This window comes from Ambystoma mexicanum, chromosome 3p (assembly GCF_040938575.1).
Source record: "Ambystoma mexicanum isolate Mex_15411 chromosome 3p, UKY_AmexF1_1, whole genome shotgun sequence".
NCBI classification, from domain to species: Eukaryota; Metazoa; Chordata; class Amphibia; order Caudata; family Ambystomatidae; genus Ambystoma; species Ambystoma mexicanum.
Window position 1 is genome coordinate 308,797,555 of NC_090925.1, and position 14,357 is coordinate 308,811,911.

Below are 14,357 nucleotides of genomic sequence, written 5' to 3' on the forward strand. Positions count from 1 at the left end.
TTCATTTTTTGGGGGAGGTTCCCCCCCTAACCCCCCTTTTTAGAAATTAGTTTTTTTTTAACCAAAGAAAACAAAAAAAATATATAAATAAATAAAAACAAAATTTCGACCATTTGGTTTCGACCAAATGGTCATTCGATCTTTTTTTTTCGACCAAATGAGCGGACACCGCCCAATGTCTATGTCAGACAGGTTAGAAAACACCTCTGCTGGGCTCCCATGGCGGAGTTTAACTACTTCACTCCCTCTTTGGTGATAATTGGGGATACAAACAGGGACCTGGGGTTGCTGTTTTGCTTCAGAAAACTTGAATAAAGCTCCAACTTAAAATCCAATTATGTGCCTTATTTAAGGAAAAAGAAATGTAAACGGTCTCTCCTTTTCATTACGTATTTTATTTTGGGACACACAAAGAAGTGGTTGCATTTATGCAAATTGTAACATTTTCTTTGCACTATATATAAGCAGGATGCTGTGTTAACCAATAAGCAGGCAGGCATTCTTGGTACTGCGGGCCTTATCACGAGTTGGGAGGTATCCCGGTGGTAAATGCGCCCTTAGCATTACTGCAACTCAGTCCGGCGCAATTTTCACCGGATCCCGAGTTGCAGTGTCGCTGTTAATCCCCATTTAGTTTCAGTCCATAGGACTCCATGGGGATTTTCGGCGCTAATACCGCCAGCGGTAAAATTGCTGGCGGAAAGCTGGAGGTAAATCTTCATCTTTCACCCAAACTCAGGATTGGGCGGAGCGGTAATGCGGCGGTTATAGCGTTGCCGTCGCATTTGTACCACTCCGCCCAACCCATGATGACGCCCAGTATATTTTGTTGCATGTTTTTAAGTCTTTAAAGGGTCATTTTTTGGCTGTGCATTACTTTGCATTCTGGAGCTTTCAGTCCTCCATTCGGGTGAGGGGGGAGAGAAAACTAACATTTTGCTGTGTTTGGTAAGATTTTTCTATAAGGTCTTATATAAAGGACCACCTATACGCTATTTTATTAGAATTTCTGTACTGTTCAAGTTATCTTTATTAATGAGAGTACTCTTGAAAGCCAAACATTAAACACATCCTCCTACCACCTAGACCTCAGGAGATACGTGGTCAAGTATGTAAGTTGTAGAGTGGTCTCAAGTCCCGGCTTCACTACTTCTCTGAATGTGTGATCCTGGGCAAATAATATTATATAACAGTGCCTTGTCAATGGAGTTTTTTTAAACACAAAATCTGCAATTTCTGCTTTTCAACTAAATAGATGATGATCTAATGGCTAAACAGAACATATTTTCACTGTTGTTTTAATTTATTAACAAGACAGGCATATTTATGGTTACACAGATGGAAATCAGTTAGAGGTGCAGATACTAAGTTGCAGTTGCTGCATTATTTCCCCCCGATTCCTCCATATTTGGAAATGTTCATTTGGCATGAGTGTGCACGTATACGTAACTATATAAGGCTTCCAGAAAGGTTTTGATTTTCAAATGTAGGCAGGTTTGGGCAGCTGTCGAAAGATGCCAGTATTCCTGACTTATTATTCTAGGGTCCCAGAATTCAAGTGGGGCTTGAAATCAGATCTATGCAAACATTTGATTCCGCCACCAGACTTGTGCGAAGTTGCCAACTTCACACATTCTTGAAGTTGTGCAACTTTACAGAATAAATGTAAGAAAAAAAACAAAATGCAACAAATAAAAATATGTGTGTACATAAAAACAAAACGCTCCTGGCGTGACACAAAATATGCTAAAGCAGCAAAGGAATTCTGGGTAAGTTCCCACGTTAGTTGGAGTGCATCATCAGTGGTGTGTACTGGGCACATCAATGGCGCACTATTTAGCTCGTTCGCATGTCTGCATTCTCACAAACACACTGGAGGCACGTGAGCGAGCCAAGTAGAGTGCCAGTGCTGTGGCGTGGAATGCCATCTCTCCCTATGCTTCCAGGAGTTTTGTTCTCATGTGTACTGCGCGTCCAGTGCCTGTCTGAACCCGCTATACTCCGCTGAGGGCAACCCCCGCGCCAGGAGTTGCTTTTGTTTATTCTGAATTGGCTTGGGATGTACTTTACCCATCCAAAAGCTGGAGTGCTATGCCTGGAATGGGAAGGGGTTGTGAGGTCTGGCTCGGCGCGGTGCCAGAACGCAGGCGGGTGAGCCTGCGATGCAGGGTAATGCCTCCCACCTGGGATGCTCTTCCCTTTAAGTGGGAACTCGCCCATCTCTTCTTCTGTTTTTGCTGTATGTACACATATCTATAGCTACATAACATGAATATATCTATGTTATAGCCATTTCCTTTTCTATATGTATGAAAAAGAAATATCTAAACTAAAAAATAAAACATCTAGTATTCATGTATATTTTATGTTCATACATACTGCATTAGTTTAATTTGATTTGTTATATGAATTTATTAAATATAATACATCTAATGAATACATATGTGTTCTAGCACCTTGAAGCGTCTCTTGTGCTAGATGGAATAACCAGTAACAATCTCAGACCAAATGACCGTACAGACTGAAAGAATATGGCTAAGTACTACTTTAGTCTGAATGTAATAAAGCAGGGCAACCTGGCAGACATTGGACTGATGCTTTCACACTCGCACACAAACTTGATTACACAGAGGTTTTAAACCCCAATATGTGTCATCTATGATGTCATCCTACGTGGCAAACTGTAAAACCTATTAAGGGGAGGGATTGGTTAGGGGAACATATCTGCTTATAGAATACATGCCTCGAACTACCTCTAAATATGTATAATACTGATTATAGGGGACAAAACGGCAGCGGATTGGTCTATGCAACATTGTATAGCAGGTTGCCCCATAGACCCACTGATTGGTTGGGATTCCCAACCAACCTTGGACTTTTGGCTTGGCTAGCAGCACGTAAGCAAAGCGAAACCGAGGTGCTTGAGTCATGTCAGATTACTCCCCACTTTCCCAATTAATCCATCGTCTCTCATCAGTTTGACCATAAGCCGAAGTTTCCCGTCTGTAGTGTACCTTGTAGCTTGCTCTCTGCTCTGGGACATTCTAGTGAGTCTAAGCACATCACTATCTTCATCCACAGCTTAATGAATAGCCCTTTATTTCGACTTCTGAATCACATGTGAAGAGACCACAAATATGTCACTTTTAACCTCTTATTTACTGCTATTTCATTGAATTATGCTGGGCGTCATTGCTCCTCTTGGCCTCTAGAGACTTGCTCATTCCATCTTGTAAGAGCCTTGTCCAATACTTGGCTCTTGCAAATGTTTCTTCTTCTTTAATCTAAGAGAAATATCTCTCATACCCATGGCTTATCCGTCTAACCCCCTTTTTGTGCCTTGCAATTATTCCTTGAAATAGCATCTTTGATCCCGGGCCAAAACCAACTCCTCTTCGTTTTGTACATGAAGCTAATTCTCCAATGTCTCCTGACTATGCACCTCTGGTCTGGTTCTGAGGTAGCTGGTTTTGGATCTTTATATGAGCCGATGTCCATTTTCCTATCATGGCCGCCCTTGCCACGTTATGTTTTCCTCTATAGCAAGCTTCTATATGTCTCATCTATCTCATCTCATCTATCTTGCGTTATTGCAAATTTGCACTCATTGGTCAGCAAGTTACTTTATCTTCTTTTGCATACATAACTTTATAATTTCGTACATGTTTCTCTTGTCACTCCAGTTACATCATCACTCTTAAGTATTTTTTATATTGTTTCCGTTTGTCCTCATATATCTTCTTCAAGACATCATTCTGCCCTCGTCAGATTTCACGGAGCGCTCCATGATGTCCAAAGGTGCGTGCTGACATCCTTCCACTCACTCAGTGCAAGGTACATTTCATAGGGTTGTCTGAGTGTATCTTGTACACTCAGTGCGGTATAGGCATAACTCATGGGGTCCCCCAGATAGACCGTCTCCTGCTGTTGGTTTGACAGCAGTGAGGGGGCGGGAATTAGGGAAAATGCGTCCACCTGCTTTACACATATGGATGTATGTGTTTATGTATGGGGATTTATTAAGGATAAACCTAACTGGGAAGCAAGGGAGCACTGTTATAGGGGATCCATCCCGGGGGCTACATATGGGCCTCATAGGTAGCCATGGCAACTGGAATGAGTCGGGGAGCACATGTGTGGGGAAGCTCTGAAGTTGGAGATAGAGGGTTGAGTGGAGCGAACAGCACTTGGCAAGATGTTCTTTGAAGAGTAGGGACTTGAGGTCCCTGAAGTGTTGGTAAAAGGTGGGGCAGTGATATCTGCTTTGATAACCTGTCCAGAGACATGTTGCACAGCAGGAAACTGACATTTTACCTAATTTTATTTATTTATTGTATTATAGTTTGGAATTAAACCTTTCACAACTATATTGATCTACTAACGTGATCAAGCGCTGTGTGTAGCGCAAAACGCGTCATTCAGGACACTGTTCTGGCGTCCTGTTTTGTTTTGCTGTGTGTTTTGTCCATTTTGTTAACATTTTTTTACCATATATTAAACTTGTGTTGTTTGCTTCACTCGAGTTTGTGGTTATTCCTTTTTTTTGGACTTCTTGACCTCACACGTGGAGTGCGTTTTTTTTTCCTCCGTGTTTTCATAATATATTATATATATATTCCCTTAATAAATAACATCATCTCTACAAAAACAATTGTACTTAAAACCAATACCTGCAAAAAGAGTTACTTTCAGAATTAAATTCATCCATGAGGGCAACATTTCATAAAGCAAAGTTAAAAACTGTGTAAGAGATACAATCATTGATATCGGTTGTCCTCTCATCAATTTTTGCAATAGTCACAGATGCATAATTGGAATATGTACAGACACATCTTATGTAGTGCAACGTTCTAAGATCATGCAAAGCTGGGTACGTGCATCACAGGATGTTTCATAGTTTCGATGGTCGGGGCATCTCTGCCAAGCCTACAAGCCCTGCCATGACTGGGAAGGCCCATCCTCGGTCCCAAGACTTCTCATGCAGGAACCCGGTGGACTCTGAACCTGGGGCAGGTGTTCCTCGCTTTACTTAGAGGAACGCAGAGCAAATATTTGGGTAAAGAGCCCCTCGGTCTCTGAACTAACTAATACTCCTTATAAAGCACATAGGAACTCATTTTCTCCCCGGTATTACTCCAATCTATTTCAAAAACGTGTTTGTGTACATTAATGAGTTTTTCCGCCTCTTGCCTATACTATATAAACCTAATAAACATATATTTTTCTAAAATGAATACTATACATAAATGTAATAAATAATCCAAAGTGATATCAATAGATACCTTTATACTATCTGTTTTCATTCATATGTATTTACATTATTTTATGCAAACACACGCACACATTAAATAAAAATGGTAATATAAACAATAGCAAATATAATTCTATATATTTGTAAAATATCATGAATACCATAAATATACATAATGCATATATTTCATGAAAACATTAACAAAAAATACAAAATTGAATACACATATTATAGATGTCTAATCTATTATATGTACTGAATTCATTTGTCTAAAATATATTTCATACAATGGCTACATATAATTAATACATTTGAAATAAACATATAATATGAATATATTATTTTTTGTATTTATTATAATGTATATGTTTTTATTGTTTTAGCTGAAATAAATCAACTTTTCAATGTAATTGTTACAAAAGGAGACCATATAAATTCATAAAAGTAATGCAAGCTAAATATAACCAACAAAATCATTGCTATAGATTAAAACATTTCTCAACACATGAAATAACACCTAACCTACTTAAAATTACAACTTGAAAACTGTTGGAATAAAATAAAATACACACATTGATTAATTTAACAAATGATTACATCAGTTACCATCCAGTTTCAATGCCTTTAAGAAATTGACAATCGATATCTGTATTGAGATGTTGGCCGAACATAACAAATAAGGCCAGCGTAAATCATGATTCAGAAGTCCAATAGTAGTGGAATGTTGCCCAAAATGTATTATTCTTAAACTAGTTAGAGCTGGACAGCATGAAATCAAATGTTCAAGGGATTGTTCTGAGTTTTGATTCAAACAGAATCGGCAGAATTTCAAATGGCTAGGTATCATTTTACGTCTTGCTTCAATTTGTCTTGTGAGCAAGAGGTCAAAACGCTCTCTAAGAATGGCTAACTGTATCTCTGGTGATGGAGCTTTTAAGAGATAAGATTCCATGGTCTTGACATTCTTTGGATAAAATCTCAAAGCACAATTCTCTCTGTACTCTAAACATTGAGCCCTGGTGACAATCCAATCACAACAATAAACCAATTTGTTTGCTTTGTCAGGGTTAAGCAACATTTCAATAGAGACATTTGAGTTTGCAAGAATAGTATAAACTTCAATCAACCAGATTGAAACAAATTTATGAGACGATGTAAACATATAGCCCAAAACCATTCTCAACATGTTATTGGTCTGAGTTGATATAAGACATTTGCGAAATAATGCACAAGGCCCCAATGATACAGAGCATGGTGGGAAATTAAACCCAATTCAAAAGCCATATGAAGTGAAGGCAACTTTATTTGTGTTATAGAAGACAGTGGATATACCAATAGTGTTCCCCTGAAGAATTTCCCCCCATAATGTTTTTATTGAGTATGAGAGGAATGAAACATGTTGGGTGTGAGAGTAGTAGTGGAAGTATGTTGAATGAATGACATGGATGTAAGGCGATCATATTGACATGATTATGTAAACAATTTGTGTACAGTGTTTTTTTAAGAAAATGGTTATGTACATGAAGTAGTGTATATGATAAACTGGAATGCTGCTGCAATGAAAATGATTTATAATACATTACAGTAAATATAAGATTTTGAAATGTACAATGGATTGGTTTGAAGAGAATTCCTTCAGGCCTGCATTAGAGTATGGAATGTTGTATCCTAATTAGAATGTGATTGGATGTACCCGTGTAGGAAATAACAGGACCATTGGAACATTTTATAGTTTGAGTATTTTCTGAGAGGGGTTGCTCCTTTGGTCGTTAAACAGACCCTCTAGTCTCTTCTTGTGTTATATAGGTCCATGAGTCTTATAGCACTGAGTGGCAGGTCAAGAGCAGGATGGACCATCTTGGGGAATTTGTATATGTAGCTGCAGTTATTCTCCTTACTTTCCCTCTGCTCTTACCCCACAGTTCAGATTTGGAAACTTTCTTGGGCATCTCCTCACTCTCGTTCTTTGTGGGTTTCCTACCTTTGCAGATGCAAGACGGAGTACAAACAATAATCCAACAATCTACACCTGGTATATCTTAATTTAGGTTTTCGAAAATAGCTTTGCTCAGTAGGAAAAGTGTAGCATTTGATTCAATATCTTTACATTAGTGTAGAAATAAGAGTAGTCTCTAAATCAGTGCACTTGCATCGCACTGAAACAATAGAAACATGTGTTCTTGCAGTTTTCTTCTTAATGGGGAACAATTCCCTATACCCTATTTTTTATCCCTCTCCCCTTATTGCAGCTTCCTCTCACTGGAAGAATCCTCTGTCACTCTTTCAACAATGAAAAGACATGCCACTTCACATTCTTATCATGACATCAATATATAATGGAAGTGATCATTCGAATTTTTAAAAGAGACAGTTTACACTGTTAGTACGATTAAATAGTGTGTTAGTCTTTTTAAATAGCTTGTTTTGTCCAGAAAGCATGTCATTTTGTCTCTCAAAATATCCTTCCTTCCTTCTTGGAAAGGGATGTGCTCGGATTAAAACCAATAATCCGTTTCTTCTGGGAGTTGCAAGGTACTGCTTCGTTTTACATGCTGGCCACTGATCAGTTGGTAGTCCTGCTGAGCCCATCCATTTGTTACAATGTGCACAAACACTAATAATACATAAAAAATAGCTAATGATAAATAAAAAATGCAGTTGTAAACGTGCAGCCTGGTCGTCTGGTCCCTTGCAAGGTCTTTCAGAACCTCAGCAGAGGTTTTGAAAGACCTTTTTAATTTTGAAAATCTGATCACTGCAGATATACAGCTCTGGCTGGGGAGTGAGTGTGAGGGGAAAGTGGGATGGTGGGCGAGGGATGGAAAGAGGGATGCAGAATGGGAGAGAAACCTAAAGTGAGAGAGATGGAAAGAAAGAATTGAGAGAGGCTGTTGATAGAACAGTGAGAGAGGGAAGAGAGACAACGGAGGAAGAAAGGATTGAGGCAAGGGAGAAAGAGTGATGGAGGGAGAGTGAGATGAAGGGAGAGTGAGCAAGCACTAAAAGAGGAGGAGGAGAACGATGAAAAGAGATTGGGACTGAGAGAGTGACAGAGAGGGGAGCGAGGAAGAAAGGGTCCTACACACACACACACACACACACCCACCCCTCCCCCCTCCCCCCCCCTCCCCCGGCAGTCCACCCGCAAACAAAACGTTTGCGGGCAGACAACCCAGATCTGAGAATCACATACAGAAAGGGAGGGAGAGAGAGAGATACAGAGGCAAAGAGAGACAGACGTGTGGACAAGAAAGAGAGAGAGAGGGAGGGATAGATGGAGGAGAAGATAGATTGAGTTAGTGAGAAGGCCAGGGAGAGAGAAATCAGACCCTTCTGACAGCTTGCATGGACCAGAATGCACTGAGAGAGAGGGGGAGGGGGGGCTGAGGGTGGTACATTGGCGTATGATACGCCAAGTACAAGCTAAAATGTTATTATCTCTATAGATCTGTAAAGTCTCTGTCCATACATCAGTGTCCATCAGTACATGGGCACAGTCTGTGGCATCTCCCGCTATCACAACGCACCACTCAAAGTAAAACCTTGGAGTTAGGACCAGTAGAGAAGGGTCCAAACCTCAGAGCCATTGCCAGCACAAGATAAAGTCTCATGGTGGTGGAAGAGCAACTTTGCAGGGAAGAGTAATGCAGCATACACCACACACAAAATAATCCAATTCGATATTTGGTTATTTGCAAGCGGTTTGAGGGTGAGATAAGGGGCCTGGAAATGTGATTGCGCATGGTGTAGTAATGTGCAGCATTTTCTGGTGCTTTGTAATTATTTGAGAATCTCACCATTTTTTGGGGGGGGAGAAGATAGTTGAGTTTGAATACCCTTTGAATGCCTGGCCTCCGTCTTTTGTGTAGCAGTGGCTACGGGAATATCTCAGTGGTCAAGGGCATAACCACAAGAGGAGAGATTGAAGCTTGGCTGCTGTTCAAGTTCCATGCTTGCTCTGTCTGTGATGCTCGATCCCCTCTAGGGCTGAGAGGGTTAGTTATTTCCCCATGCCTGGTCTATGCTTTACGCTCTCTTTGATGCTGGATCCCCTCTAGGGCTGACAGGGGATTGATTTATTCCTGCCTAGTCTATGCTTTATCTCTCTTTGATTCTGAGAGGGGAGTGATTTATCCATGCCTACTCTACGCGTTATCTCTCTTTGATGCTGAGAGGGGAGTGATTTATCCATGCCTAGTCTATGCTTTAGCTCTCTTTGATGCTGAGAGGGAAGTGATTTATCCATGCCCAGTCTACGCTTTATCTCTCTTTGATGCTGAGAGGGGAGTGATTTATCCATGCCTATTCTACGCTTTATCTCTTTGATGATGAGAGGGGAGTGATTTATCCATGCCTAGTCTATGCTTTATCTCTTTGATGCTGCGAGGAGAGAGATGTATCAATGCCTAGTCTATGCTTTATCTCTCTTTGATGGTGAGAGGGGAGTGATTTATCAATGCCTAGTCTATGCTTTATCTCTCTTTGATGCTGAGAGGGGAGTGATTTATCCATGCCTAGTCTACGCTTTCTCTCTCTCTGATGCTGAGAGGGGAGTGATTTATCCATGCCTAGTCTACGCTTTCTCTCTTTGATGATGAGAGGGGAGTGAAGTATCCATGCCTAGTCTACACTTTATCTCTCTTTGATGCTGATAGGAGAGTGATTTATCCATGCCTAGTCTATGCTTTATCTCTCTTTGTTGGTGGATCCCCTCTGAGAATGTGGAAGGTGTAATCTATCCATGTTTGGTCCATCAAGGAGGTGTAAGAGAGGTCGCTCTTATGGCTGTGAAGGAAGATCATTTTTCATGTCCATGTAATTATGGACCTGCCTCTGGGAGATGGGAGTTTTGCCCCCTTGATGAAGAACAATTTCGGACCCCATACAGATATTAGCATGTGGTTCTTCCTGTACAAGCATGACGTTTTGTCATCACTACTCAAACTTGATCGGCAACGCAATGGCAGCAGTCCTTACTTCAAGGACACTACACTGACCCGATAGACATACATCAGTGACATCACGCTGCCAGCTGCCCCTACGTCACACTGGCCAATGCACGTACATCAGTGACATCACGCTGCCAGCTGCCCCCAAGTCACACTGACCCGATAGACGTACATCAGTGACATCAAGCTGCCCCTATGTCACACTGACTGATAAACGTACATCAGTGACATCACGCTGCCAGCCCCAAGTCACACTGCCCCGATAGACGTACATCAGTGACATCAAGCTGCCAGCTGCCCCTACGTCACACTGACCAATACACGCACATCAGTGACATCACGCTGCCAGCTGCCCCTACGTCACACTGACCAATACACGTACACCAGTGACATCACGCTGCGAGCTGCCCCTACATCACACTAACCAATACACGTACATCAGTGACATCATGCTGCCAGCTGCCCCTATGTCACACTGACCAATACATGAACATCAGTGACATCACGCTGCCAGCTGCCCCTATGTCACACTGGGAACTGCCCTTATTGATATAATGGTGGAAGCTACCATTGGTATTGTGATATCACTCTGGTTCCCCTTACCACATGTAGATCACACTGGCAAGTCTCCTATGACATGGGCATCACATTAGGAGCTGCCCTTAACTTCGCTTCATAGCATTGAGACGTGACCTCACTGGAGTGACATCACACTGGGTATTGCCCTGTCTACCGGCACAGCAGAATATGAGCTACACATTGGAATCTGCTGTAATATCACAACTGCAGTGGCCACAGTTGCCACTCAGTTATTTTCTCTTAAGTAAATGGGGGATGACTCTGCCTAGTGCCTCTGCGGGGGCTTGTTGACCTCTAGCAAGCACAGTGCAACTCTTGATATGGGAGGCCGCAATCCTGGGACAGCGACTGTTGGGGAGGTCACACCAGCACACCGGAAGTGCAAACCGACTCTTGCTGTCATTTTATGCCAATTGGTTGTGCTGCCACAGTGATGCCACGGCACGAGACGCATTTCCCCGCGTGATGCCACTGCAGCGAGGAAAGCGTCTGCTGTGTCATGATGACACTATAGTAAGGGCAGGTCCCCTTGTGACAGCCCTGCAAAGAAGGCAGCCCAGCAACGGTAGCGGAATACACGAACTACAGCCTTCGAAATACAGAACGCGGTGATACTCAAGAGGCCAGCGACTCGCTGTTCATAGGGGACTGCTATTATTTATTTGTTTATAACATTTCTGTTACGGCCAGACCCAGGGGTATTATGGCATGTGTACAGAATACGCAAGTTTAAAGCAGGGCAACGATGCTGTTAGCAAAAGACTTAATTCACAGAAGCGTTTTATCATGGCACAACTCCATTGGAAAACGCTCTGTGAATAAGGGCCCTAGTCATAAAGGGTATTTCTTAGACCACTCCCTCTAGCAAAAACACATCTAAAAGAGAATTCATCACTCCTCAGGGAGTGGGGGAAGTGAACCTACTGGGAGAGCAATGGCCCCTCCAAGTAATAATATTTGTCAAAGGTAATGTTTCTTTCTGTCAAATCTGAATATGTTTTTAGTTTTGGCTGATTGGGGGCGCTGCCACCAATTTCCAACTGTTGCCACAGACACTGCAGCTACTAGCTAGAGGACTAATGAGATCCAGTGGGCTAAGCACTGCATTTCAAGCATTCCATGCAGTGGGTATCCTTCCTTGCCAATTAGAGCCAAAGCATTCGGAGCACTGCACGCTGCATCTGCTTCAGCATAGTGGCAGAACGTGCACACAGGACGCTGAATGCTGCATCTGCTTCAGCAGAGTGGCAGGATGCGCACACAGGGCACTGCACGGTGCATCTGCTTCAGCAGAGTGGCAGGATGCGCACACAGGGCACTGCACGCTGCGTCTGCTTCAGCAGAGTGGCAGGACGAGCACAGGGTACTGCTCGCTGCGTCTTCTTCAGCAGAGTGGCAGGACGCGCACAGGGCACTGCAAGCTGTGTCTGTTTCAGCAGAGGGACAGGACATGCACAGGGCGCTGCATGCTGCGTCTGCTTCAGCAGAGTGACAGGATGCGTACAGGGCACTGCACGCTGTGTCTGCTTCAGCAGAGTGGCAGGATGCGTACAGGGCACTGCACGCTGTGTCTGCTTCAGCAAAGTGGCAGGACACGCACAGAGCACTGCACGCTGCTTCTGCTTCGGCAGAATGGTAGGACGCGCACAGGGCACTGCACGCTGTGTCTGCTTCGGCAGAGTGGCAGGACGAGCACCGGATACTGCTCGCTGCGTCTGCTTCAGCAGAGTGGCAGGATGCACACAGGGCACTGCAAGCTGCGTCTGTTTCAGCAGAGGGACAGGAAACGCACGGGGCGCTGCATGCTGCGTCTGCATCAGCAGAGTGGCAGGACACGCACAGGGTGTTGCACGCTGCGTCTGCTTCAGCAAAGTGGCAGGACACGCACAGGGCACTGCATGCTGCGTCTTCTTCAGCAGAATGGCAGGACAAGCAGAGGGCACTGCACACTGCGTCTGCTTCAGCAGAGTGGCAGGATGCGCACAGGGCACTACAAGCTCTCTCTGCTTCAGCAGAGGGACAGGACGCGCACAGGGCACTGCACGCTGCATCTGCTTCAGCAGAATGCTGTAGCAGACGCAGCGTGCAGTGCCCTGTGCACATCCTGCCAGAGTGGTGAGACGCTCACAGAGCACTGCACGCTGCGCCTGCTTCAGCAGAGTGGCAGGACGCACGCGCACAGCGTTCCTTTACAGCATAAAAGGTTGAGGCGCACTGCAGTTGTTGAGGGATTTTTTCACTTTCTACCCTATCTTCACACTACCTGGCCAGTGATGTGATTACATAATGTAAAATGTGGCAAACAGTGAAAGCCTAGTACATGTCTTTGCAATGCCTTTTTTTAACTGTGATTTTTGAATAATCGTGGTAAACACTGACCAAAGGTCCCACCCATTCTCTTCTCTTCTCTTTTCCAGTACACTGGACCAGATCCGGAAGAGCGCCATTCTCCAATGTCCCGGCATGACACTTCTCCAACAATGGTGCAACCGGCCAGCAATAACCGCCCCAACGCCTGCTGCTTCTGCTGGTGCTGCTGCTGCAGCTGCTCCTGGTACGTTTCACTGCTGCTTGGTGATTAGCCAGTAATACCCAATGAGTGAGGGGTAGTCCTTAAAATGGTGGTCAGTACAGCTCTGCAGAGGCATAACTTCATGAGCTCTGCATTGTGATGGCAAAGGACTTTGTTTGGGAGGTCCCAAATCAAATGTTTTATCCAGTTAAGGACTAGGCTGCATTTGCGCCAGTTAGGGAGATATCCTTCAACATAAATGTGTGTGTGTGTATATATATATAGGGCCCGATTCATTCTTAGCCATACAAAGTCCGGGCAAAGTCAGCGATTAGTCATTTTTGCAGTACAAAATGACTTTTCCCGGACTTTTCACAGCAAAAATGCACTTTGCACAGTCCCATGAATCAGGGTTTGTGTGGGCAGTTCAAAGTCACTTTTCAGAAGTGCAAATTCACTCTGTACGAGGCAAATATTCCATGAATCGGGCCCATAGTATGTTACAGTAGCCATACTTGGGCTGGATTCTCCATAGGGAGAGCACCAGATGGGCCACAAATATGGAATGTGTTTCGTCCCTAGTTCCAGGAACCTTGTTGGCTGACACAGGACTGGAAATAGTCTGTCCGCCATCGTGGATCCTCCTATCACGTGCGATGAAGGTTCTGTCGTTAGGCAGGGAAAGGGCATGTCTCTGAGGGGTCTAAATGTCCCTTTATAATATTAAAAAAGAGAAACCTAGTTGTCCAGACTGCAGACCTGGTGACGTGGGCCTATGCACATTTAGGCACGCTCTGACAAAGCTTAGAGTGGCTTTGCACATAAGGAAAAGCTCATTTTTAGAGGCTTATAAATTAGTTTGTGCTATTAGATGGCGTATATGCGCCACTTATGAGCCCAAACTATTGCATCAGAGTACAGGCAGGACGGAGATGACATGTGAGGAGGGGCACACAGCTTGTTGGTGTTGTTTGGTTATTTACACACCCATTGACTTTCTCTATGGCCTGTCTCTCTCACCCAAAACACATCCTCCTGGGATCTCTTTGCGCTTGCTCTTTCAGAC

General features: G+C 43.5%; 1 protein-coding gene across 3 annotated transcripts in view; it reads left to right on the forward strand.

Annotated features, from left to right (window-relative positions):
- RGS19 (regulator of G protein signaling 19) overlaps positions 1-14,357 on the forward strand; it is a 395,346-nt gene that overhangs the window by 297,068 nt on the left and 83,921 nt on the right. For all 3 annotated transcript variants that reach the window (XM_069650838.1, XM_069650836.1, XM_069650837.1), the window contains one exon: positions 13,197-13,333. In XM_069650838.1, coding sequence (XP_069506939.1) covers positions 13,197-13,333 — 137 coding nt within the window. The remainder of the gene's footprint in view (positions 1-13,196; positions 13,334-14,357) is intronic.